This window comes from Trachemys scripta, chromosome 11, assembly GCF_013100865.1.
Source record: "Trachemys scripta elegans isolate TJP31775 chromosome 11, CAS_Tse_1.0, whole genome shotgun sequence".
Classification (NCBI taxonomy): domain Eukaryota; kingdom Metazoa; phylum Chordata; order Testudines; family Emydidae; genus Trachemys; species Trachemys scripta.
The window spans coordinates 49,697,243-49,722,058 of NC_048308.1; the positions used below are offsets into that span (position 1 = coordinate 49,697,243).

At 43.9% G+C, this 24,816-nt stretch overlaps 1 protein-coding gene across 4 annotated transcripts; it reads right to left on the bottom strand.

Annotated features, from left to right (window-relative positions):
• Positions 1–1,061: 1,061 nt before the first annotated feature.
• NEMP2 (nuclear envelope integral membrane protein 2) lies at positions 1,062–24,816 on the bottom strand. Of its 4 annotated transcripts, XM_034785883.1 has the most exons (10): positions 24,586–24,816; positions 17,730–17,894; positions 14,782–14,897; positions 13,196–13,424; positions 12,935–13,007; positions 11,382–11,475; positions 10,526–10,640; positions 8,652–8,877; positions 6,035–6,211; positions 1,062–1,734 (listed from the first exon to the last, which is right to left on the bottom strand). In XM_034785883.1, exons 2-10 carry the CDS (start codon positions 17,830–17,832, stop codon positions 1,494–1,496), a joined length of 1,374 nt encoding a protein of 457 aa, XP_034641774.1. In that variant the 5' UTR covers positions 17,833–17,894; positions 24,586–24,816; the 3' UTR covers positions 1,062–1,493. The 4 variants fall into 4 exon arrangements, with proteins under 4 accessions (XP_034641774.1, XP_034641775.1, XP_034641776.1 ...); XM_034785884.1 differs by lacking the exon at positions 17,730–17,894; XM_034785885.1 differs by lacking the exon at positions 11,382–11,475 and having other exon boundaries at positions 10,526–10,635.

Below are 24,816 nucleotides of genomic sequence, written 5' to 3' on the forward strand. Positions count from 1 at the left end.
TGTTCACCAGCAAAGGGAAACTTTCTTTTTGAGTGTGCCCACAGAGTCAGCCTGGCTTCAAACCCAGCGCAGCCTGTTCTGCGGAGCGACACCTTTTAGAAAGAGGTGAATGTTGGAATGGGACAGTTCCTGGTGAGTTTGGAGTGGCAGTTGGGGGGAGAAATGATGGCCCCCGTTCTCCTACAAAGAGATACTTAGTGGGGTTAATGGGAAGCAGTGTGTGTATGAAAAGTGAGGGGTAGGGAACACAGTCTGAAGGACAACAGAGAGGGAGATCCCATTTGTACAAGGGTAAGGGGAGGATAGATACTCTCAGAAGGAATCTCCTATTCTCAAATGGATGTTGGCAGTTGACCGTAATTATTTTCTTGCCAGTGTAAGATCCTCACCTCCTGAGGTAAACCCTGGAGAAGGCCACGCGGTCAGGAGATCTCCAGGAGGATCTATCCAGCACTTCCTCCCTGCTTGTGGTCCTGGGGGCAAGGTTTCTTCCCAATCTTGAAATGAGCTGCAGGACCCACTGCCAAAGGTGGTGGATTCCCAGGACACCAGGGCCACTTATGGGTGCTCTGTACCGCATAGCTTCAGCTTCTCCCTGGCCATCCTTACCCCAGGTACCCGCACCGACGGAGACTCCTTGGAGCAGCTAATACAGTCCCAGGCTACATGGCTTTTACTGAGCACACTTGTGGGGCTGGAATGGTGGGGTTTTGGTTTGGGGTTTTGTTAGTTGTGGGGGAAGATTGAGGCTGAAAGGAAGAATAAGAATACACTGGGGAAAACACATTTCCCTCTGCAGTTCCCAGAGGAGGAGATGGAGAACTGGATCAGGTGGAGGGCCCTTGGCACAGGGGGCCACAATGAAGAGGGCAGAGACGGGTGGGAGAGGAAACAAAGATGGTGGGGGCTAGGTGTGTGGCTTGGCTAGTGTAGGAAGGCTAAGGGAAGAGCAATGAAACAGAGGAGCACAGTTGTGCAGGGCTCTCGAGAGGGAGAGGAACTTAAAACTCATGGAAGGTGAGATGGAGGGATCAGAGCGGTAAGCAAGACACCTTAGGAAAGGAGTTCAAAGGAATTTATTAGCAGATAGAGCACTTAGTAAAAGTGCATTATAAATGACTTCCTCTTCATCTGGCACTCTCAGCACTGAGGGCATGAAGAGAGAACAGACCTCTATAGAGGCAGTCTCTTCAAGGGAGTTGAGGTACAGTGGTGGGACAAGTTTGCACTGCTGCTGCCTGGTACCTGCCCTGTAAATAAACAGGTGAGGTAACAAAATACCAACTACATGAACGTAACATTCACTTAAGAAACCAAGCAACTTACTACTGTTTTGAACAGTGAAGCCCGAATAAATCCTTCAAAGAATCTTGGTTGCCCTCTACAGCCAAGTCAGAAGTAGGGCTCTCTGAAACAGCACGCATTTAGCCTAGGTAGCCTTCCTTTCCAACTTGATTTCATTTTCTTTCCTTCCAGGGGATTTTCCAAATGGTTCAGAATAATCCAATACCGTTGGAGTATGAAACATTTTCACTTTCGTTTTGTTCCTGCATTTCATCATCATCTTCATAATCATCCTCCGGAATGGAATTAGCTAGTCGGTTCTGCTCTGGCTCTGACTCTATGCTAAAGAGCTGCTGTTCCAAGAAGGAGCCTCCAATGCCATATAGCTCATCATATGCGTTCACTTCTGCAGGTGACACGTGGGGAGATCCCAAAATAAAGTTTGCAAATCTGCCAGATTTAAAAAGGGGAAAGGATCAGGCAGGAAGAAAACCAAATACACAGAATGCTGCCAATTAAAGCTGACTTGGAGCAGAGACCTGCATGTTTTGGGTATGTGTATAGACAGCATTCAGAGCAGGAATCATGCCCCCATGGCATGCTGGAGTTTAAGCCTGAGCTAAGGATTCACACACACGAGAGGGTAAATTGTAAAGGGCAGCATCCAGTACTGAACTCTGTCACCTCAGTTAGCTGTTTTCCTTCGTCATCCTCCTTTCAAATGTTTTCAGTCTTTGCTTCATGCTTTAATTAAGTAATTTTGGTTCCTTAGAGAGCGAGTAGGGCACAGTGACTGAGCCAGGCACATCTGACTTGTGTTTCCAGCTCTTACTGCTCACGGTGTAGACCTATGTAGGTCAATTGCCTTCTCTCAGTTTGTTTCTCAATTAGCAAAGTGAGGCTAATAATACTTTTTTCCCAAGAATGTTATGAGGATTCATTAATGTCTGTGCAGAACTTGAGAGAGAACCCCTGTAACTTACATAGCCCTTTATTTGAATTCAAGAAGTGCTGATTCTCTATTCCTGACAGAAACAAGTGCAAGAGCTCAACACCCAGGAATTCCTGCACTACAGCCTCGCATACAGCCAGGCCCTGTAGACTCTGCAGCAACTGGGCCTAAACCCTGCAGCAGGATCCCTGCTCTCTATGGCGCTCTGGTGTGACAGGCTGGAATTTCTGCAGCAGCTCCAGGTAAACTCCAAAATGGAGGATTCACTGAATAAAACACGAAAACAAATAGTACAGTAATATTCTGTGTACTACTTGAGAGCTTATATTCCATTTATTTGACACTGGCCCATGCATTTTGACATGCTGCCAATATTACTTTGATAAAAGACCGCTGCACTGCAGAAGTCAGAGGGGATGCTGGAGTTTTTTGGAAAGTGGGGGACTTTTGGTGAGGGGTTGTAAGAAAAGCACATTAGCGAAACAGCTCTGTTACAGTGATGACAAGTTAAATAGTTAATGTTAATATTCATATCATTGTCATTATATTTCTGAGCTAAAACTTCAATGAGTTGAAGAGGGCTGTTCACTCTTCTTACAAATGTACTTCAGACTCAGGCAGACATCATTGCTTTGGTTTCATTTGTAGGTTTTCTTTGTTACCACAAGAGGAAGAAATATAATTATTCTTTAATGAAAGCTTAGCGACACAGTCAACTTACGAATCAGACTTCTGCCAGACTCTTTTTTTTACATACTACTGTTACAAATAATTCCTGAGAATAACTAAAAGTGACTGGGAAAATATCTCCTTGCTTTGTTTACTTTGTGCATTTGGCAGCATGTTGCACATAACCAGTTAGTTTTCCCTCTGCTTGGTATGGGTTTTTCCATGGTAATAAGCGAGACAGACATTTTTGAAAACTACAAAAACCTGACTACAGAAAGTGTCATGGGAAGCCAAGTGCAGGTGCAGTTCCCATTCCCGAAACTCCTTTGAACTCAGTTTTGATAACACATTAAATTCCAAGCTGATGGTGCTTTAAATTCTGAAGCACAATTCAGGGGCATGGGTGAGTTCTGTGGCTGCATAATACCTAGAGCCCTGCTGCTAATATTTTACAGTTCTAATTTTGGTTTTCGGATAAGCATGTTGGAATTCTGGGTCTTATGACCCTAACTCCTCTGGCTGCCAGCCCCCATTTTATATGGCCTCTCCTTTATAGCCCACCATCTAGGGTGACCAAACAGCAAATGTGAAAAATCGGGACAGGGGGTGGGGGGTAATAGGAGCCTATATAAGAAAAAGACCCAAAAATCGGGACTGTCCCTATAAAATTGGGACATCTGGTTACCCTACCACCATCATTCTTCTAATTTGCTAGCGGTGTCTCTGTTGAACTGTTCCAGACACAGTCTCTCCATCCACTCAGATTCCCAGGGGCAGAGCATGCTATTTCCACAGCACTCCTAGTCCTATTTCAGGGCATGTCTACAATAAATACTATATTAGATCCTCACTCCCACTCTGCCCCCTTTATAGCCACTGCAGTAATTACTGTGGTGGTTCATGTCCACACAACCCTCCTTCAGTTTGTGGAGTGCTTCCACTGACCTAAGAGGGGTGGTGTGGGGAGCTGAAAGCCTGGTCTCTCAGCTCCACTTGCTGCTCCCCTCCAGGAGCCCAGCTGCCCCACAGGCTCCTGGCTCCCTGCCAGCTCTCTTCTCCCCTCCCCGCTCTCTGCTCCCTGCTCACTGCCCCCCAGCGCCCGCCTCCAACCTGGCAGCCTCATGGGCTTCCAGCACGGAGGTGGAAGCCTCAGATCAGCCAGGCTCCCAGCCAGGAGCCCAGGGGCAGCTCAGCTCCAAGCAGAGAGCCTGGAGAATGACTGCCAACAGCCAATGCAAGTAACACAGTGTCTACATGGACACTGTGTCGCCCTAACTACACTGACATAAGCTCTCCTATGCCTCTCATGGAGGTGGAGTTGTTATGTTGGTGTAATAGGGCTCTTACATCTGTGGGCGCAAGGCTATAAGGTGGATAGAAAGCTGGCTAGATCATCAGGCTCAACGGATAGTGATCAATGGCTCCATGTCTAGTTGGCAGCCGGTATCAAGTGGAGTGCCCTAATGGTTGTTGGTCCTGGGGCCGGTTTTGTTCAGTATCTTAATGATCTGGAGGATGGCGTGAATTGCACCCTCAGCAAGTTTGCAGATGACACTAAACTGGGAGGAGTGGTAGATACGCTGCAGGGTGGGGATAGGATACAGAGGGACCTAGACAAATTAGAGGATTGGGCCAAAAGAAATCTGATGAGGTTCAACAAGGACAAGTGCAGAGTCCTGCACTTAGGATGGAAGAATCCCATGCACTGTTACAGACTAGGGACCGAATGGCTAGGAAGCAGTTCTGCAGAAAAGGACCTAGTGGTTACAGTGGAAGAGAAGCTGGATATGAGTCAGCAGTGTGCCTTTGTTGCCAAGAAGACTAATGGCATTTTGGGCTGTATAAGTAGGAGCATTGCCAGCAGATCGAGGGACATGATCATTCCCCTCTATTTGGCATTGGTGAGGCCTCATCTGGAGTACCGTGTCCAGTTTTGGGCCCCACATTACAAGAAGGATATGGAAAAATTGGAAACAGTCCAGTAGAGGGCAACAAAAATGATTAGGGGGCTGGAGCACATGATTTATGAGGAGTGGCTGAGGGACCTGGGATTATTTAGTCTGCAGAAGAGAAGAATGAGGGGGGATTTGATAGCTGCTTTCAACTACCTGAAAGGGGGCTCCAAAGGGGATGTTCTCAGTGGTACCAGATGACAGAACAAGGAGTAATGGTCTCAAGTTGCAGTGGGGGAGGTTTAGGTTGGATATTAGGAAAGAACTTTTTCACTAGGAGGGTGGTGAAGCACTGGAATGGGTTACCTAGGGAGGTGGTGGAATCTCCTTCCTGAGAGGTTTTTAAGATCAGGCTTGACAAAGTCCTGTCTGGGATGATTTAGTTGGGGATTAGGTCCCGCTTTGATCAGGGGATTGGACTAGATGACCTCCTGAGGTCCCTTCCAACCCTGATATTCTATGATTCTATGTAGTGTGTACACTGACATAGTTAGGTCAACATAAGCTGCCTTATGTCGACCTGTGTCATGTAGACCAGTGCTCAGCCTATGGAAAAAGATACACTGGCTGTCACTCCAACTGGTTTATGTTTGGTAATGCAGAAACTTATGATTATAAGGCCAGATCCTGCCAGCATTTGGGGTGAGATCCTCACTCCCACCCTGCCCCCTTTACACCATGTACAAGACTGGGAAGCAGTGTAGAAGGATCCTAAGAGCTCCATACCCAGCCAGGGGATGATTCCCACCAAAGCAGGCACTGTGGGGACAGCCATCCAGCTGCTTTCTGAGGACCCCTTTGCAAGCCCCAATGTAGGAGGCATACCAGGAGCAGGAATGGGAGGATCCTATTAGGGACAGGGCTACAGGCATCACTGCAGAGATTCTAGGCTGCCATAACTTAGAGAGGCTCCCAGGTCTGTCTAAATTAGCTGAGAGGACCCAGCAGCCCAGAACCAGAAGGGCACAGAGGTCCCTTCAAGCCACCTTAGCCCCTTAAGCTGCAAGATCTGTGCCCTGGGACACCAACAGGACTATTCACGTGAACAAAGTTACATGTTTGATTGAGTGTTGGCAGGATCAGGCCTATAAATTATGCAGCTTTAAGGAGTATTTGGCTCTTCTGTGTAACAGTGCCTATAAAATACATTCAGTTTTAAGAGATGAGTCTTGCTTACTTTTTAGGGGACTGGAGTTTGGACACGGCTAACCAGGATGAGAAATCTGGACTCCTGCAGAATGAGCGTAGCTCGTCCAAGGCTTTCACAGTTTCTGTTTCCCCCTGCTCCCTGTATTCTTCTTCAGTAAGAAGCCGAAACACCAGTTTTTTTGATTTAAAAAAATTCTTGATTTTTCTAAAACAAAATGAAACACAATTCATATTTCCAAATTTATCGCACATGTTACAAATACATTGCTCCCCACATCACTATGACCTTTTCTTTCTTTCTGGCATCTACTATTAAGGGAACAGCATAATATCATCTTGCCTTTGCATGAGGGAGAGACAAATAGCTACTTTAAAAGTCCAACATAATGAGCCTGATTTTCATTCCCAAGGTCCATGTATATTTGCCTGCCTCGTTTGGGTCGGATCCAAAGTCACTGAAGTCAATGCAAAGTCCCACTGACTTTCAAAAGGTCCTTTATATACACAGAGAACCCTGATGGAAACTAATAAATGGATGCTTATCTAGCCATTTGCAGGTGCAACAGGGATTTGCACATGCAAAATAGGCACACAGGGACGATGGGGCTGAAAATCAGGCCCAGTGTGCGCTTGGAACTTTGCAGATGAACAGTGCTCTTAAAATCTTTAGCAAATTGTTCATATTGTTTACTTGTGCCTTAAAATTACACAGCTGAGTAGTTTGAGACAAAAATATTTATAATCTGATGTAGCTGTTATGATGCTGCGTAGTAATTTATAATGTATTTAGATATCACTTAGACAGTCTGCTGTGTTCTGTTCCCTTCTATTGACTGCTTTCCATTTTTGTTGTTGTGGTAACTTTGGAGTTAAGCCGAGCAAGGGCTGGATGCCCATAAACAGAGTTTAAGCTCTATATGAATGTACCTGTGCTAGCCAGCTGTGTTTGACTTACTCCCTCGAGACAATGGGAAATGGATTGAGGCTCTTGTTTGTCATTGTTCGTGTGGTAAGGGTCAAATCCTGATGCCACTGAAGGCCGTGACAAAACTCCCAGTGGGCTAATGGGACCAGGTTCTAGAGCTTACTAGGAGAGCAGATTATCAGCAGTATGTGCAGATGGCTACTAAACTGAATTATACAGCTTGCTTCCTCTGTGATCATTTTTATCAAACCGTCAAGGTTTGGGTTTGTTCTGTAGAATTAAGTAACAAACAAATAACTTTAAAATGTACTGTTTGTAAAACCCATCAAAAACTTCCTTTCTGAAAGAGATTTTTCGTATTATATTGTATGTGCTACCACTCTCTTGGTTCTGCAGGAGCAGTCAAAACAAAAACTGAAATCATGCCAGGGGTCAGCACAGAAACAAAGACACTTTGACATGTCGGAGTATATACTGACGGTAAGGTATATTCTGGCTACATTCAGCACTGGTTTAAACTGGTACTTCTCCCATTGACTTCAGAGGGAGCTGAGCACCACTTACATCAGATAAATGTTCTTACAGGAAGCTGTTTAAAGCAGGTTGTTCTTTTCAGCTGGGGTGGAAAAATCTGTGTTTGTCAAATGACAAGTTGTGCTAAAAAACCCCAAACCCACTACTTATCCAAGCTTCTAGGGGAAGGCAAAGAAATATTAAAATGGTTTTTAAAAACCAAGCGGTGGTAAAGCATAGAAAATATAAGTAATAATTAAGTTGCTGTGGTTTGTTGTAAAGCCAGCTTCAGTCTTTGACTTCCCGTAGGCTCCTTAGTTCAGTGTAACAGGTGGGACTGCCTTTAGAATCATCATTTGTGTGTTACTGTTGACATGATAAAACATATTTTAAATTCACAGGACAATAGCAAACAGAAGCTTGTTCCTATGTGGCTACACCGCATATACAGGAAAGCCAAAAACAGGATTGAAAAGTGTTCGAAACTACGGTCTCCATCCTGGAAGCAGCTCCAGATGGGTGGACCCCAGCTCCAGCACACAGCCCCACTTCTATAGAGTGGGCTCCAAGCAGGTCCAGGTTTCTGCCCCTATTGAGCTCAGTACAGTGTTGGGGCCTGGTAAGAGTAAATAAGGACGTCTGGGGTGAAAACCTGGGTCTATTGAAGTCACTAGCAAACTCCCATTGACTTCAATAGGGGTAGGAGTTCACCCCTGAACTCTACCCTTGACAGTGATGACCAATTAACCTACAGTTTTATCAGAGTATCCTAATGTCAATATCTCATGGCATCTTGTGGTAAGTGTTTTGGCCCATAGGAATCTGCAGGTAACTCTTTGTTAAAAATCAAAGTCCTGTCAGACCTATTAAACCATGATGTTGTCCCTGCAGTCTAGCCAATCAATCGAATGAAAAGCCATCAGTTACCAGATGCTGCAGAAAAGCTGTTCAATTTGTATTTATGAAGGTTATAGTCACAGTTCTCTATACAGCAAGATCCATGCTTAAAACTCCTGCATTGAGAATTATTAAATTCTTATGCATTGGGGTTTCGAGCCTTGTCTCTAATGTAAGTATTCATTAGGTAAGAATACGTACTAGGATTAGTAACTGACAGATAATTGTCATTTTATGTGGGTTTTATTATTAACCTTTTAATATTACCTTATAATACAGTGACTTATACATTCAGAAAATGGATACCAACCTGCCCACAAAGCAGACCATGCCAAGGGGATAGCACAGGCCTTTTGAACAGAGGATGATAGCTATTACTGCATATGCAACCTGTGGGATGGTGACCCCAAAATAAATCAAGACAAAGGCTATTAATTGTAATGTCCACGTCAAGAGGGTTATGCTTCGCTCATTGGTAAGTGGTCCATGCTTGTAACAAACCACAAAGCTGATAAATCCAACAGTCAGAAAATACCCTGTGAAAGCAGAAAAAAATGCCATATATAGAATGACACAAAGGATTAACTTTAATAATAGACTGACAGCTTAAAACTGCCACACAGCATATCTCACTGTTACTCCTCATGCTGTCTACTATGTACTTTGGGAACATGAGGGACCTGATATTTAAAATACATATGCAAAAAAATGCATACAGTGGCACACTGGACTTGAGTATGTAATTACAATGACTGCATATGTAAACTGTGTATCTGCATGTGCAGATGGCAAGTTAAAGGCATAACTGGCTATCTATGTGCCGAAATATCCTATATGTTTGTTTGTTCAGATTTAAATCATAACTTACAATGCTTATCCAAGGCGGTAGGCATTCTAAAACACCATTAGCAATACAATTACATGTCAGAATTTAATGGTTATTAAAATGATCAGTTTAATTCACCTGTATGTGCAATTGCAGGAATGGTGTGCAATTGCATTGTTGAAAGGTCCTAATTATACCTCAATACTTGTGTAAACATATGCATGGAGTAGGCTCCATACTAACAATAAGTCAGTATTTATTTTCAAATAAAATGTTGGAAATGAAGCTGATAGGCTTGCAAATACAGTATGTGTATCAAATTAATCTCACTCATGCTAAAAGCATGTGGGCAAGCCATGGTTCCCCTCCTAACTGGTGAAGAGTGAATGCTGAAAGGTCTGGAGCTTCAGTTTGGATAAGCATCCAAAGGAGTCCATGCTTATTCAACACTGTACTTTTTGGTTTCAGCCATGCTGGCAATTCTGCAAGAACAATTTTTCTCACTGTACCTTTCCCTGTGTGCTTCGGGGGTGCCACCAAAGCAAAGGTGAGTGAACATAACAAAAAATTGAAAAACGATATCGTATTCAACTGAGTCAAAAGCAGTTCGTGAATATTAACAGGCACAGAGCATAAGGGGCTGGCATAGTAGCCTAAGAGCAGTGCTCTGTACTGCGAGAGCAAAGGGGGAGAACCAAGTTACGAGCTTGTATCCCAATCTCTCTCCCCCTAGGCCAGCAGGGGGCATGAGAATTCCTTATTCCTATATTAGTAAATGCTTTAAGAATAAGTGCACCCTAGCTGCACCTCCAGGTGCCAGAGATGCTTGCTGTGCTCAGGGAAGATAGCACTGTTTCTACCATAGCCCCATCAGACAGTGGCAAACTCCAGGGAGGATGGCTTTAGCTGATAATAGAGGCTGCACAGTTGTTTTGACCAAGGAAGATGCTGAGGAAATGTGCTGAAGCAATAGGTTCCCCAGCCCCCTTGGCAACTCCCCCTTTCCAGGCAGCACAACCCCCACTCCAAGCTCCAGACAAGAGAGGAGATGGTAGCTGTCTTCTCCCACAACCACCTCCCTCTTTGCTTCCATGGTGGGTGTGAAATGGAAATGACTGGAAACATAAGATGGGCAAAACGTTCCCTCTTCTTCATGCCTCTACAAACCAACATCAAACTCCCTATTTAAGGATCTAATGAGAATAAATGCTCATTTGAATGGATTAGGAGCATTCAGAATCCTCCCACACCTCACATTCATGAGAGAAAAATATTAATCAGATGCAATTCTTACAAACTGTTTGTTCTGACCTCTTAACAAAAACCTGTCCGCTGTACATTTCTACTCATTCTCTTACCCAGTAAGTAGTTTCTATATTCAGACCACAGCCACTTCATTTCCCCTTTCAAACAGTAAATAAAGTAGAGAGAGGACATCCAGAAGCCACTCATTAAAATCCCAAAGGTGCTGTGCTGGGAGTAAAAGAAAATAGTTAGTAAACCAGCTAGCTTGTGGTTTATTATTTATATGATGGTAGCATCCAGAGGTCCCAATCAGGATTGGGCCACAGTGGGCTAGGGATTTCACAAACATACAGGTAAACGCACTATCTGTACTGTAGAGCTTATGAGCTGATTCACTTGTTAACCCTGCTATATCCTGCTCTGAAGTCTCAAGATAAGTGAGGTGAAGAGGAGCCACTGCATGGGATTTTTGTCCAAACTTCTTGAAGCTGTATATTACAATAATAATAATTAATACTTAACTCTGACATGTTTTATAGAGACCAAGGCATTGGGGGAGTGGGGGGAAGGGTGGCATAAGATTCAGCCCTGCCTTTGTGAGACAATTTTGCTACTGGATATGAAAAATAAAGTCAAAGTTACAACTGCCACAAAAATTATGGTTTCATTTTGACTGATTTGTTGACTTACAACATAAGCAAACTGACCTCAAAGACTAAAATCACACCCCTGTAATTATGGTTTCAGAATAAATGCTCGTCATTGTACATCAGCAAATGTAACTGTTTATTTCAGACTTTGGAGGGCAGTCTATCTAGGGCCTAATTCTGATCTTAGGTACACTGGTTTTACACTGAAGTAAACCCCCATCAAAGTCAATGGAGTTATTCTGTCATAAAACCAATGAGAGATCAGAATCTGGCTCTAGACTTGCTATTTGCTATTTTGTTTTCCACATGGTACACCTACCTTTGGAATAAATCTTTTAAGTGTCAACAGGATAAAGACTAGCGTAGCAAGAACACCCAATGCCACTCCAGCACAGTAATAGAACATAGCACTCCTGTTAGGGAACAGCAAGGTGGGGGACACTGTAAAAATCTTTTATTGAGTTGCAACTGGTTTGGAAGTAGAAAGTGTAACGCTGTACTTAATCACAGAGATTTTCAGCTCTGGCTTCATCTGCTTTGCACTGCGGAGGCAGAACGAGGCAACCAGAAAACTCCCATAAAGAGGCAGCTGAGAATTCCCTGACAGAGAGGAATCTTTGAGTGTCACAGATGGCTGTAGGTTGCCTGCTCGTCCCCAACCCCTGTGTTAGGGTGGCAAGAGGTTTGTGGGAGGGTGGGGGGCAGTGCATGGCATTCTAGCTGGTCCCTGAATGGTGCCCAAATGACCTTGTGGGATGGGGGCAGCTGGCAAAACTTAGAGCTGCTCTTAAGTTACACAAGGGTCACATTAGGTCCCAGCCAGCTCCTCTGCTGGACTGAGTGTGAACTCAAGGGAGCTGAGGATCTAGTACTCTTTAAAAAACAAACAGCATTAGATTACTAGAGTTGTGAGAATTAAAAATAATCTCATTGCCTTTTCCCTATTTCAGCTTTTATTTACTTTTCCATATCGCAAAATCTCAACACTGAAAACATCTCCTCAGTTCCACTTTTGTTTATCATGTTTCTAGTCAATTTCATTTTCTTGTCCACAATGCTGTAATTTTTGGATTGCATGAATATTTTTATTTTACTTTTTAAAAAACGTTTTGATGGAAATAAAAAGAAAATGTAGAAACTCTCTTGGTTTTGTAAACTTATTTTTACAAAATCCAAAGGTTTGATAAAATTTGACCTAATCTGTTTAAAATTTGGTGATTCGCAAATTTTAGAAGTGGAACAGAACTTTTGAGATGAGTCACAAATGAACTGACTGTACGATGCCAAACTCCACATGAAACAAAATGACTGCAAATATCTTCCTTGCTACACTACACAAAATATGAGGGCTAGTTTGTGCTCTTTAATGTGCAGCCATGAGTACAGGGTGAGGTGGAGGCGGGGAGCAGTAGAGACCGTGAGGCCCAGATGACCTCATTGGACACACAGTTCCTCCCTAAGATTCCCACATTCTGGGGATGGGAAATTTGCAACCTCCCTTTATGCGGCATCCCCCAGGCTTCATTGGTTCATTGGGAGGGAGGTGATGGCTCTACTTACTCTTTGCTCACTTGCTCATAGGGAGAATCCCAGGTGCAGTCCTTGTACACCCACAAGTGCTAGGAGCCATGATCTGGGAAGCCCTAACACAGCCATGCAAGTGAAAAATCTTTACATTACATCTCTCCTCTTCATGGCTACGTTATTATGATAGTTTACATACATTTTTCTTATTTCATTTTTTAAAAAACAAACAGTTGCTTGGGATCATTGAGCTATACAAATAAATAGAGAAGACAATGCATGAATAGGAACACACCAAGAATGCAATGACTCTGGAAAGAATACCAAGATAAAGGGGCTAATACTTACCTACTCAAGGCGTTTGCAAAATGGAACAGAAAAACACCAGCTACGAACAAAAGGATGAGTTTCCTATCCACCACTGAAAATCCAAAAAACAGCATTTTAGGCTAATACATCTGGGTGATTTTAATTGTACAAACATTATCAGACCAGTCTCAGCTGTTCCATTACGGTAACTTACAACTCAGAATGCACTATTCAAGCAATAATGTTGGTAATATTATCCAGCCCATTCACTGGATGAATGGAAAGCCTCACTCTACTTACTGTTCCGTTGTACACTCACGGTGTAGGGTACTTTCTTGTAGGGTTGGACTGTGAAACACACATTCTCTCCATATTGGTTTATGTTTATGACAGTTTCTTTAGATGCCTCTGATTGCCAAATGATTTGAACAATACACTTGAAAAATGCAAAAATAGTTTCTGAATTATGACAATTGCTTTCAGCTGTGATAGGCACAAACTTGAACATTTCTGTGCTGTTAATTTTCACCTGTAAACAGAGCAAAACAAAACATACATAGTAGGAACTCTGATCGATAGGTATCTTTCAAAAACACTCCCAGTATTTGAACATAACATAGGGAGAAATAACAGAGCAGAAGCCTAGGGAATAATAATCCCACTGCAGTCTCTTAAATCAGATACCTAGTCCTACTGTACTTAATGATTCATATACAGCCTCACTGAAGTCAGTGGGCCCCCATGTGGGTGCATGGATCCATCTGAAGAACCAGATCCTAAGGTTACAATTCCATCATGGGCACTGTGATGCTACAGATGTTTGACACACTACTAACATTGACTGCCCACATTTTCTTTGGCAGATGCCCAGGCTCACTTTTCTCATAGGCTATGAACCCACTGTTCCTGAATCTTCTTGTGGATAAGGATGCTAACTGCACATTAGATGTTAAGGGAGAACAAAAATGGAAATTGTCAGAAAGCAAAAGAGAGTGCGACAAAAACTGAATAAAAAATCCAGCCCTCTTCTCTTCAAGAAGGACTGAGCTGTAACACTGATCTTCTCTACCTTCTGAACAGGAAAAGTCCTCCTGATGCTTAAATTGTGAACTAATGAGCTCGGGCATCTGAAATAATGGATGCCCAACGACAAGGAGAAGCATTATCTCATCTAATAAGACAGGCTTCTTTATTGAAATGCAAAGAGTGATCTGCTGGGGAAAATCTTAGCTGCCTACTTTTAAGCATTTACATCAAGAAACTTTCCCAGTTCCTGGATGTGATCACTGCCTAAAGTCTGCCACCGCTCATCAAAATGACCATACACATTGTATCTGCCTGGAGAAAAACGTTCTGGGCAGGGATGAAGAGGAATCTCCAGTTCCTTACACCTGGAGGTGAAGTGAAACTGTTTTTCCCCACCTGGGGAGTCAACTACTCAGAAGAGCCAAGGAGAAGATCCTGAATTTGCTCCTTAGCACAGGGGTTAAAGAGGTGTTCTAAGCTTCTAAGTAGTTGAGACTTAGTACTTTGCAGCCCAAGGTGAATATCTTACAAGGTGCACCCTTGCCACTCCTGTCAGTATTGGAAATATGCATCTGATATTATGTAGCCTTGTTCTTATTTTGCTGTCAAAAAGTCATCATATTACATCCAATACACACAACACAGTTGTGTTGACAATTCTCTGCCTCTCAGCAAAGAAATAAAGCCCCCCATCTGTGCAACAAATAAGAGACATCAAACTGCCAAGACATCAAACTGCAACCCTCGGACTGATTTCATACGGAGATGCACCTGATATCTTATATCTTGATCAGATTGGTTGCTGGGAAAACATGTAACATATTAAAAATCTGAAGCAAGCTCCAAACACAGAATCTTACCTGAAGAGCTGACCAAATATATTTTAAGTGCATTGTTTCATTTTGCATATAACAGTAACAATCTGCATCTGCTTTTTGGATGATGTCCATTTCCTTCAAATGGCTACAGTTTTTATCTAAAGAAAGAAAAACACTAAATGAAGTGCATTTCAAAGTGTGGGCATATGTTCACTTCCTCCATTCATGCTTTTGTTGTATTGTAGTTTGATATTCCAGCAGCCATAAGCAATTTGCAACAAGTCTGACACAAAAAACCTGCTATAGGATAATATTTTCAGAAGCTCTGAAATGACTTAGTAGCCCAATCTGAAAATTCAGACCTGGCCTAGGCACTTAGAAGCTTAAGTCCCAATGATTTTCAATGGGATTTAGGTGCCTACATCACTTTGGAACATTCTGTCTCTAGCCTGTTTTGGCTTTTTACTACATTTAGAAAAAAATGGTTTTTGTGCTAGTATTTTGATACCATTGGGATAAAGTCCATGAGCCAAATTCACTATTGGTATAAGTGGGTGTAACTCCAATGCTTAAACCAATGGTGAATTTGACTGTAGAAGTCTAATGAGGAAAACAGGCTTTTAATGTTAAAATAGTCATTTACCACACGATATTGTTGCTGATTGAAGAAGTTTTAACATCATAACCTATTTGAAGTGGAGAAATGGTGTAATTTTGTTATTTTTAAGTAGTATATTAAAATATGTAATCAAATTATTTCTCCTACATGTTCTGAACGTTAACATAATTTTCAGTGATAACACCTCCTGGTGAGGGTAATTAGCTGTCTCTAGCAGTCCTAATGGCATTGGCAACTTGTCTAATCAATCATTTCCATTGTCTTGCTTCATGGAAATTTTAGAGACTCCCTACTGCTTTCAAGATTAGATACATACCTCACAGTATAAATATCCCTAACTGATTTGTGGGGCGAATTTTCAAGAGCGTACATGCAAACCTGCACACACACACACAAACTGCCCTACAGTGTATCACCTCAAGATTCCAGGAACATAATTAAAGAGCAGAATAAAGAAACATAATACAGCTGTTAACTCAGGGAAGAATTTGGTTCACTGAAGAGAAAACTAGGTATGAATGTAACAACTATCTGAATAATCCAGGACAGAATGTTGTCAGACACTGAGGATAGCAAAGGGAGTTCCTGTGCAGACTAGGGGCTAGTCTACACTTGCAAAGCTAAAGCGGCAGCGCTTTAACATGGTTTGTGTGCTCACAGTGCAGCGCTGGGAGAGAGCTCTCCAAGAGCTCTAAAAAACCACCTCAAGGAGAGGCACAGCTCCCAGCGCTGGTGCACTGTTTACACTGGTGCTTTACAGCGCTGAAACTAGCTGTGCTCAGGGGGGTGTTTTTTCACAACCCTGAGCGAGAAAGTTGCAGTGCTGTAAATTGCCAGTGTAGACAAGCCCTTAATTTAGTCAACTCAAAGAAATGCTGTTTGTAGGTAAAATCGATCTTTCTAGATGAGAAAGTTGCATCAGTTTAATTTAAATTGTGCTTTAAACCGATTTAGTTAAACCGATGCAAATTCCTGTCTGGACACACTTATCTGAGTTTAATAAGCCACTCTGAAACTTAACTAAGGCTACGTCTTCACTACGGGGGTGGGGGAGTTGATTTAAGATACGCAAATTCAGCTACGCAAATAGCATAGCTGAATTCGACGTATCCGAGCCGACTTACCCCGCTGTGAGGACGACGGCAAATCGACCTCCGCGGCTCCCCCGTCGACGGCGCTTACGCCTACCTGCGCTGGTGGAGTACAAGCGTCGATTCGGGGATCAATTGTCGCGTCCCGACAAGACGCGATAATTCGATCCCCGAGAGATTGATTTCTACCCGCCGATTCAGGCGGGTAGTGAAGACGTAGCCTAAGACTTGTCCACCCAAGGGTTTGCACTGGTTTAACTAAATCGGTTTAAATCCACACTTTAGATTAAACTGGTGAAACTTTCTTCTGCAGCCAAGCCCTTTGACTAGTTAACTCTCACCCACATTGAAGCCAACAGAAGCTGGAAACTCTCAGGCCAGGACTGAATACGGTCCATGGATTGACTGGCAATCCCAATCCTTGAGTACAGTAGTTTAGTGCCTCACTCATCAAGATATCAGCACCAACAGCTTGAGATGGAGATGAAGGACTACTCCTTCAGAACATAAGAATGGCCATACTGGGTCAGACCAAAGTTTCATCTAGCCCAGTATCCTGTTTTCCGACAGTGGCTAATGCCAGGTGCCCCAGAGGGAATGAACAGAACAGGTAATCATCAAGTGATCCAACAGAGGCTAGGAACTCCATCCCTGCCCATCCTGGCTAATAGCCATTGATGGACCTATCCTCCATGAACTTATCTAATTCCTTTTTTGAACCATGTTATAGTCTTGGCCTGCACAACATCCTCTGGCAAGGAGTTCCACAGATTGTGCGTTGTGTGAAAAAATACTTCCTTTTATATGTTTTAAACCTATTTATTTCATTTGGTGACCCCTAGTTCTTGTGTTATGAGGAGTGAATAACATTTCCTGATTTACTTTCTCCACATCAGTCATGATTTTATAGACCTGTATCATATACACCCTTGGTTGTCTCTTTTCCAAGCTGAAAAGTCCCAGTCTTATTAATCTCTTCTCATATGGAAGCTGTTCCATACCCCTAATCATTTTTGTTGCCCTTTTCTGAACCTTTTCTAATTCCAATATATCTTTTTTGAGATGGGGCGACCACATCTGCACGCAGTATTCAAGATGTGGGCGTACCATGGATTTACATAGAGGCAATATGATATTTTCTGTCTTATTATCTATCCCTGTCTTAATTATTCCCAACATTCTGTCCTTCTAATGAATTGCTTCTTAACTGCAACAGATTAGCATCTGAAGTTGCAATGGACAAAAGATTTGGGAGCCCATGGAGGGGTAAAGTTAGGTACCTTTCACCTGGAGCCCTATGAACAGGGAGAAGGTGTTTGCTCTGAGTCCACAGGGAAAGGATGTTTGCCTGGAGCCTGCGGAGGAGTAGATCCCAGAGCCCATGGAGTAGTAAAGTTAGGTGCCTTTCGCCTGGAGCCCTACGAACTGGGTAAAGGGGGGTGCCCCTAGAGTGTGTAAGTAACAAAGAATTTTGTGCGGGTAGCACAACCAGTAATGTACAGCAAAGGAGCACTCTTTGACACTCACCTGGCATAGCCCCTGCTTAATTGTGAATCGGGCCAGCCCCAGTGTTTATCAGGTAGAAATCCTAAATGGAAAAAATGGGAAACCCTGGCGGAAATGGTTTCATTCCTCACAGCTCAAAGAGTAGAAGAGTAAACCACCTGACCCACAAAGAATAGTATAACTGTCTTCTCCATCCTGCCAGCCACCCTTCTTGGTTAGCAAGAAGGAACGGCTTGGGGCCGTTGGAAAATATGTATTGGGTGGGCTTGGCAGTGCCTACTGCAATGTTGAGGCAGGAAAAGGCCAGAGAAATCCTCGACTTATGGCCACCCTCACGTAAGTCACTGCTTTATGTTCACACTGCAATATTGGTCCCAGACTCTCCCACTATATATGGGGGGAGTGTGGGAGTTTGTTCTCTCTTCTCTGCCCCCTCACAGGTCCTGAACACGAGCCATGACATCCCACTGTTGCACCAGCACTCTGCTGTTCATAAGTGTCTGGAGTCTGATGCTGTCCAGGCTCTATGCTGAACCTGTGATCCCTCTGAGCCTCTGGAGGTGCTTGCCAGCTGGAGCCCAGGAAGTAAAATTGCTGTACCACATGCATGGATTCTATGGGAATGGAAGCAACCCCCTGGCCCTGCAGCGTTTCTACCAGTTCTACGCTGTTGGCAACTCCTCCGGTTGCCCCTGGGAAAACATTGCCAATTGCACACAGAGTGCCCCGGGGAGTCACTCAAGTTTTGTTATGAAGCTAAGACCACCCCAGACTCCATCCCATTCTTCTGTAAGCCACTGTGGTCTCGAAAGAGACGTACGCTATCAAATGCAACCAGTAAGTAACCGCCTCCCAGGTGGCGGAAGGTGCAGGATAGTCATGGTTTCCTCCGCAATTTGGGGAGCAACCATGCCCCTACGTGTCATCATTGTCGTCAGAATCCAGACCTGACTTGATTCAACAAGGTCCCCCAGACTGGGTAGTTCCATTAAAGGGCACACATTGTGACAAGCTCATGCCAACAATTTGGGCATGTTGCCATTTCGGAGGGATTCCATGAGCCCAGATTGTACAGAATGGAATTGGGCCAACAACAAAAAAAAGTTTTAAATTTTGACCCTCTGATCACAAACCTCGCTCCCCTCTGACATTTAAGAGCCCCAATTTCAGGACCCCATGTGTTAAAACTGGATCAAGAACATTTGGTTCCTAAACCTCAGACTTCTCTGAAGGAGGTTCAAATCCACTTAAAAGGCATGAATATCTCTCACATAGCACCTGTATGCGCTCCCTTGATTGGAAATAGCCATAAGGGTTGGGATGAATGTGGCAAGGGGCTGACCATGTAAATAGAGTAAAAAGGGAATTAAGTGATTGGATTGCACCTGTAGGAACAGGGATCTCTTTAGTTGATGCCGCAAATATAAAAGTTCTGACTAATAAACTATCATATGCCACCGAAAATATAGAAAAGATGGGAACCCCATTAACAGCATCTTTGAAACAGTTAAGTGAGGAACAGCAGTTAATAAGTAAAGTATTTCCTGGGTGGAAAAGACTCATGAAAAAAATGAAGAGTTAATGTCTGGTGTGCAGTCCCTCCAGAATAATGTCTCATTGACCTCAGCGTGTGAGCAAACTCAGGCTCTCACCCAGAACATAATCATGGGAATGATTCGGCAAGCCATAGCAGGACAAATTCCCATGGAAGCAATCAACTTGATTCAGCCCCATGTAACGGAGGAAGAATTAGTCCTTCGGCCCTGGTGGAGACTATTAATGCTTTGTACAATCACCACCAGCAAAGCTTGCAGTTATTCTGAGGAGTAATCCACCCAGTAGTCCCACTGGGATTACAGATTATTGATAACTCACTAATGTACTCCAGAGATCCTAACAATTGGGCCTAGCAGCAAGATGATGTCTGGAACACAGTAAATGTAAAGGGGTGTAGGAGAAAAGGTTTGGGCGATATCTGTGAAGACCAAGCACTGGAGGAACATGATGAAGGCTTCTTCCCACAACCTGGGAATAGGTCTCACTTTTCCTTCGATGTTATCCAGGAAGAGGGGTCTGTTATTATGTGCTGGTAAAGCATGTGTGTGTAAGAACGAAATGTAATATTGTATTGTTTAATGGACATTGGATTCAACCTATGGTGCCTTACATTAATCGCTCTTTCTGTGATGTAACCACTATTGTTAGTTGTGATATTAAGCCTATCCTGAGCTTTACAAGGAGGTTTCCCCCATTTCACTGGGAATGGGTCTCACTGCCATTAAGGGACTATTAACTCATCCCTCCTTACAAATTGAGCTGCAGAAGCTCCGAACTTTGGGGGAGAATGGCAAACTCGAGATTCAGTACTACAACCAGGAGATCTCTAGGCTAGCAGCTACAGTTAAAAACACAGACCATCACTTCTGGTGGGACACTTTGCTTGGGTGGAGCCCCAGTGCAACAGGTCTTTTAAATATCATGCTTCACCCTATTGTGGTGATAGTCAGTTTCCAAATTATACTAGCAATTGATCTAGTTCTACTCATTTGCTGGATCCAGTGACTGATGCAGCGGCTGCAATGGATTGAAGATCAGATCACAGAGAAAGGATTGATGGGGATACTCGCTCGTCGCAAGCACCCCATCAACCGGGGGACTTCATCTTCTCCTGACGGATCATGCTGGGGGCTCTGCCTGTCTCCAGTACTCTGGACCCTCAGCTACCCCCACCACCTGGGACCCCTGATTGATTCAAATTTCATGGAACGGTGAGAACCCAGCTCTCTCTCTCTCTATGTATAGCCTTCTGACCCTGACTTGTGTGATCAGTTATAGTTTTCTAAACCTGACTTTTATAATCAAGCTTAAGTTAGATTTAATATTATAACTGTTTTGTTTGTTTGGCTCCCCTATGGTTATTCATGATTAAGCTGGTTGCTTCTCTCTCTCCCCCCACTCCCTTGGGTGTGTTTTGGTTTCCTCATTTGCTCTGCAGCAATGCTCCTCGCACCTAAGCTAAAAGATCCCTGCAGCGCCCAAAAATCCTGTGGGGTTTGCTCATCAAGTAGATTACTACCAGAACAACTGTAATGTGAAAGTGGGGATAAGGACGTGCTGAACCTGGAACATATAAGGGTGGCAGCTTGCTCGACCCAGTCTGCTGAATCCAGGGGCATATGAGGGGGACAGATTGAAAGTGCTGCTCGACCCAGCCTGCTCAGGTGTGCTCTATTCCGGTGCGGTGCCCAAGGCATATGAGGGTGACAGCTTGGAGGTGCTGCTCGACCCAGTTACTGAGTCCAGGGACATATAAGGGGTCAGATTGAGAGTGCTGATTAACCTGGTCCTCTCAGACACGCTCTGTTAATGTGTGTGTGTATATTTATCTCATTCTGGGGCTGGAAGAACCCAGCCCTGGGGAACCGAGGTCCTGCAGAATAGCTCCATTGGGAGGGAACTTGCAGCAGGGAGAAGTAGAGCTCCGTATGAGAACACCAGTGACGCAAGCAGTACCTTGATAGAAGTACAGAACCCTCCCCCAATCCCAGAAGAGTAACCCTAATAAATGAGCATTCCCCAAAGTAACGGACAAAGCTGGTAACAGATTTGGGGGCTGGAGAGAATGGTCACTACCTGTCCATATACAAACCTATAAACCAAACCCTTCTGGGTCATGAAAGAGTGAATATGGCTCTTTAGTCTGGCCAGAACATTTGAACTATTTTATGAAGAACTAGGGGGGATGGACGAATAAAGGATGACATTGGAAAAGGGAATCACAAAGGCATCCATCTGGCTCGATAGAGGATCCTAGTACTTGCTATATTATCTGGGGAATTTGTTACTTGCTGGTGTCAAAAACAGGTTCATGGATGGGCACCATCACTGGCTAAAAGTTAGGTGAACCTAGTAGGGAACTCCATTCTCTTAGTGAGACTGCACTTCAGCTTAGACTGTCTGCAGGTAATTTATCTTCCCTGCTAGGTAATAGGTTCTTAGGGCAGGGAGATTTCTGCCTGCCCAGGCAAAAGTAATTTGGATTCCTTCCAGAAGCAAGAGCTGAGGGTGCTGCCCTATTTGTTAAGTGATTACAATAAACTGTCTATTCAGATTAGAACTGGTTTCCCTGCTAGTTATTCCCAGAGAGCTAGTAGATGTTTTCTTATCAGTACCACCCTAAGCATTAACATATCAATATGCATGTTCTCTCTGAAGAAAACCACCCGACCCAAGCCATCCTCCACTTCAAGGATGCCCTCAACTCCATGAGAGTGACATCTGGGGTAACTATAAACCAACTGAGTTCCAAGAGGAAAAGCCCTTTGAACAAGTGACTTCATCACCGGAGAAACAAGACTTAACCTGAGGTAAGGAAGGGAAGGCAACTGTCTAAATGTGAGAGATTACGAGCTATGGAGAGAATCAGGATCAACTGTAGAATCCTAAAACAAAACCAAGGGCAGAGACCTTCAGTGCAAGAAATAAGGAAACAAGCAGGTAAAATGCCTCTTGAACTATGCATCAGTGCTGCAACTGGAATCTCAATAGTCCCTCTGACTTTCACTGTCCTCTCCGATGAAAGCTACACTCTGCCTCAGCTATCATGAACCAGACTACAGGGAGAACGGAAGGGACACCATCACCTTAAATATCACACTTGTGTGAACTGGTTTTATCTACTATTACAAGAAAGACCTTGGTTTATTGCAACTGAAAAAAGATGACAGGGCAAATATTTTTCTTTATTTTTTCCAGGGTGTTTACTTTGTGCATTTGACAGCACTTTATTTATAGGAATTTTCATGATTTTCCCTGTTCAATCAGTTAATAGTCAGCTGCCCCTTTGTGTTTAAATGGGCTTCTCACACAGCAACAAGGGAGAGAAAATATTGTTAAATATAGGAAAGTGTGATTGTAAACTCACAAAAATAGACATGGAATTCTGGGACAAGTGTGGTATCTGCAACTGTTTTAACTCTTTTTATTTAATTGGCTAGATTTCAAGTAGACAGTTTCCCTTGAAATCCTGTCTCAGGAACAGTAGGCTCTTTGATTCATTCATTACAGGTTCCAAAAAGTTCCAGTGTCTTGCGTACAGCAAACTGAGTGTTCAGAAAGGAGGAGCTAGCAATGAGTCAAGTAAGGAAGTACTGCATTTTCCTGATTCTTTAAATGCTGCCACTATCAGCACCCATTTTATGGGAGCTGTTGTATGAACAGTGGCAGTCTACCATGCAGCTCACCTAGGCAGAATCAAATAGATTCATAGATTCCGAGGCCAGAAGGCACCACTGTGATCATCTAATCTGACCTCCTGTACAACACAAGCCAGAGAACTTCCCCAAAATAATTCCTAGAGCGGATCTTATGGTAAAACACCCAATCTTGATTTAAAAATTGTCAGTGAGGGAGAATCCACCACAACCCTTGGGAAATTGTTCCAATGGTTAAGTACTTTCATTGTCAAAAATGTACGCCTTATTTTCCATTTGAATTTTTCTAACTTCACCTACCAGTCATTGGCTTGTTTTATACCTTTCTCTGCTAGACTGAAGAGCTCATTCTTAAATATTTTCCCCACATGTAGCTTATACCACACTACTATTATCTCTTGAAGTTCTGTGAGACTAGGAATTCCTCAAAAGTCACAGCAAAGATGGTTGAGTAGGTAGGCTGTATATTGAACTTCTTGGCTGGGGGGTTAAGACAAATAGATGTAACCATTTCAGGCTGGGAATGGGATATCTATTGTTCTAATTCAGAAATATAATAGAAAAATATTGATTCTAAGAGATTTGTAGGCTTCAGGCCTCTGGATCTTTCTACAGGGCAATGCTATTTTAGGTAGAAGTGGAAATTTAACTCTAGGATATTCCTCTCGGCCAATACTGAGTGGAGGCAATCTGCTTCCACTACCTTTGAAACTCTAGAAGGGGTAGCATTGTTAGTCTGGATCTGTAAAAAGCAACAGAGAGTCTTGTGGCACCTTAAAGACTAACAGATGTATTGGAGCATCTGTTAGTCTTTAAGGTGCCACAGGACTCTTTGTTGCTTTTTACAGTTGCACTGGTTTGGTCAAAACTGTGTAATTGGTTCAATGGTGAAAATGGAAATAAGTTGGCTAGGGTGCATCTAAGGGCAGATAAAAAGTATGATGCTCAGAGAGCCAAGAGTGGAGAGGAGACTCCATTAATACATTTTACTTACAGAACTGCCCATCTTTCCTTTTCGACAATGTGTGTCTTTACCTTTGAAGAATGACTATACTGACGAAGTGAAACACCGAGCGCGTGTTGTGTTTCGTTTCATAAAACCTTTGTGGATTGGGGGAGGGGTGTCACCAAAATCCTGCTTCACGTGGATTTTTATACAGAAACTAAGTTTCTCTCGCAGCTTTTGTTCTGGGTACGTCCCAGCCACCTTTGCGGAACCTCAGAGCTCAAACCCCGCGTACGCCCGGGACCCCGCTCTCCTGATCAGGCAATAACACGAAGCGGCCAAACGGCCAGCTCCGCGGGGCTGCTGCGGGTTCGCGCTCCCGGGAGAGGCGAGAGACCAGAGCCTGGGGCTTTGCAGAAGCCAAGCGCCGAGCCCCGCTGGGATGTCTGAACCCCCCGCCCCAGGCGTTACCTGCTCCCGCCGCCGCCCCGCTCGCCCTGGCCAGCGAGAGGAGGAAGAGGAGCCGCAGCGGGGAGCCCGCGGGCTGCATTGGCCCCGCAGCCGTTTGAAGCGGCGCGTCGGAAGGTGGAGCCGGCAGCCGAGACGCCACGAGCCCGGGCCGATGGATGGGCCGGCGCCGCGGGGGCCGACGCTCCGTCTGGCTGCGGAGAATGGCGGCAGCGGGAGGCCGGGCCGAGGCGA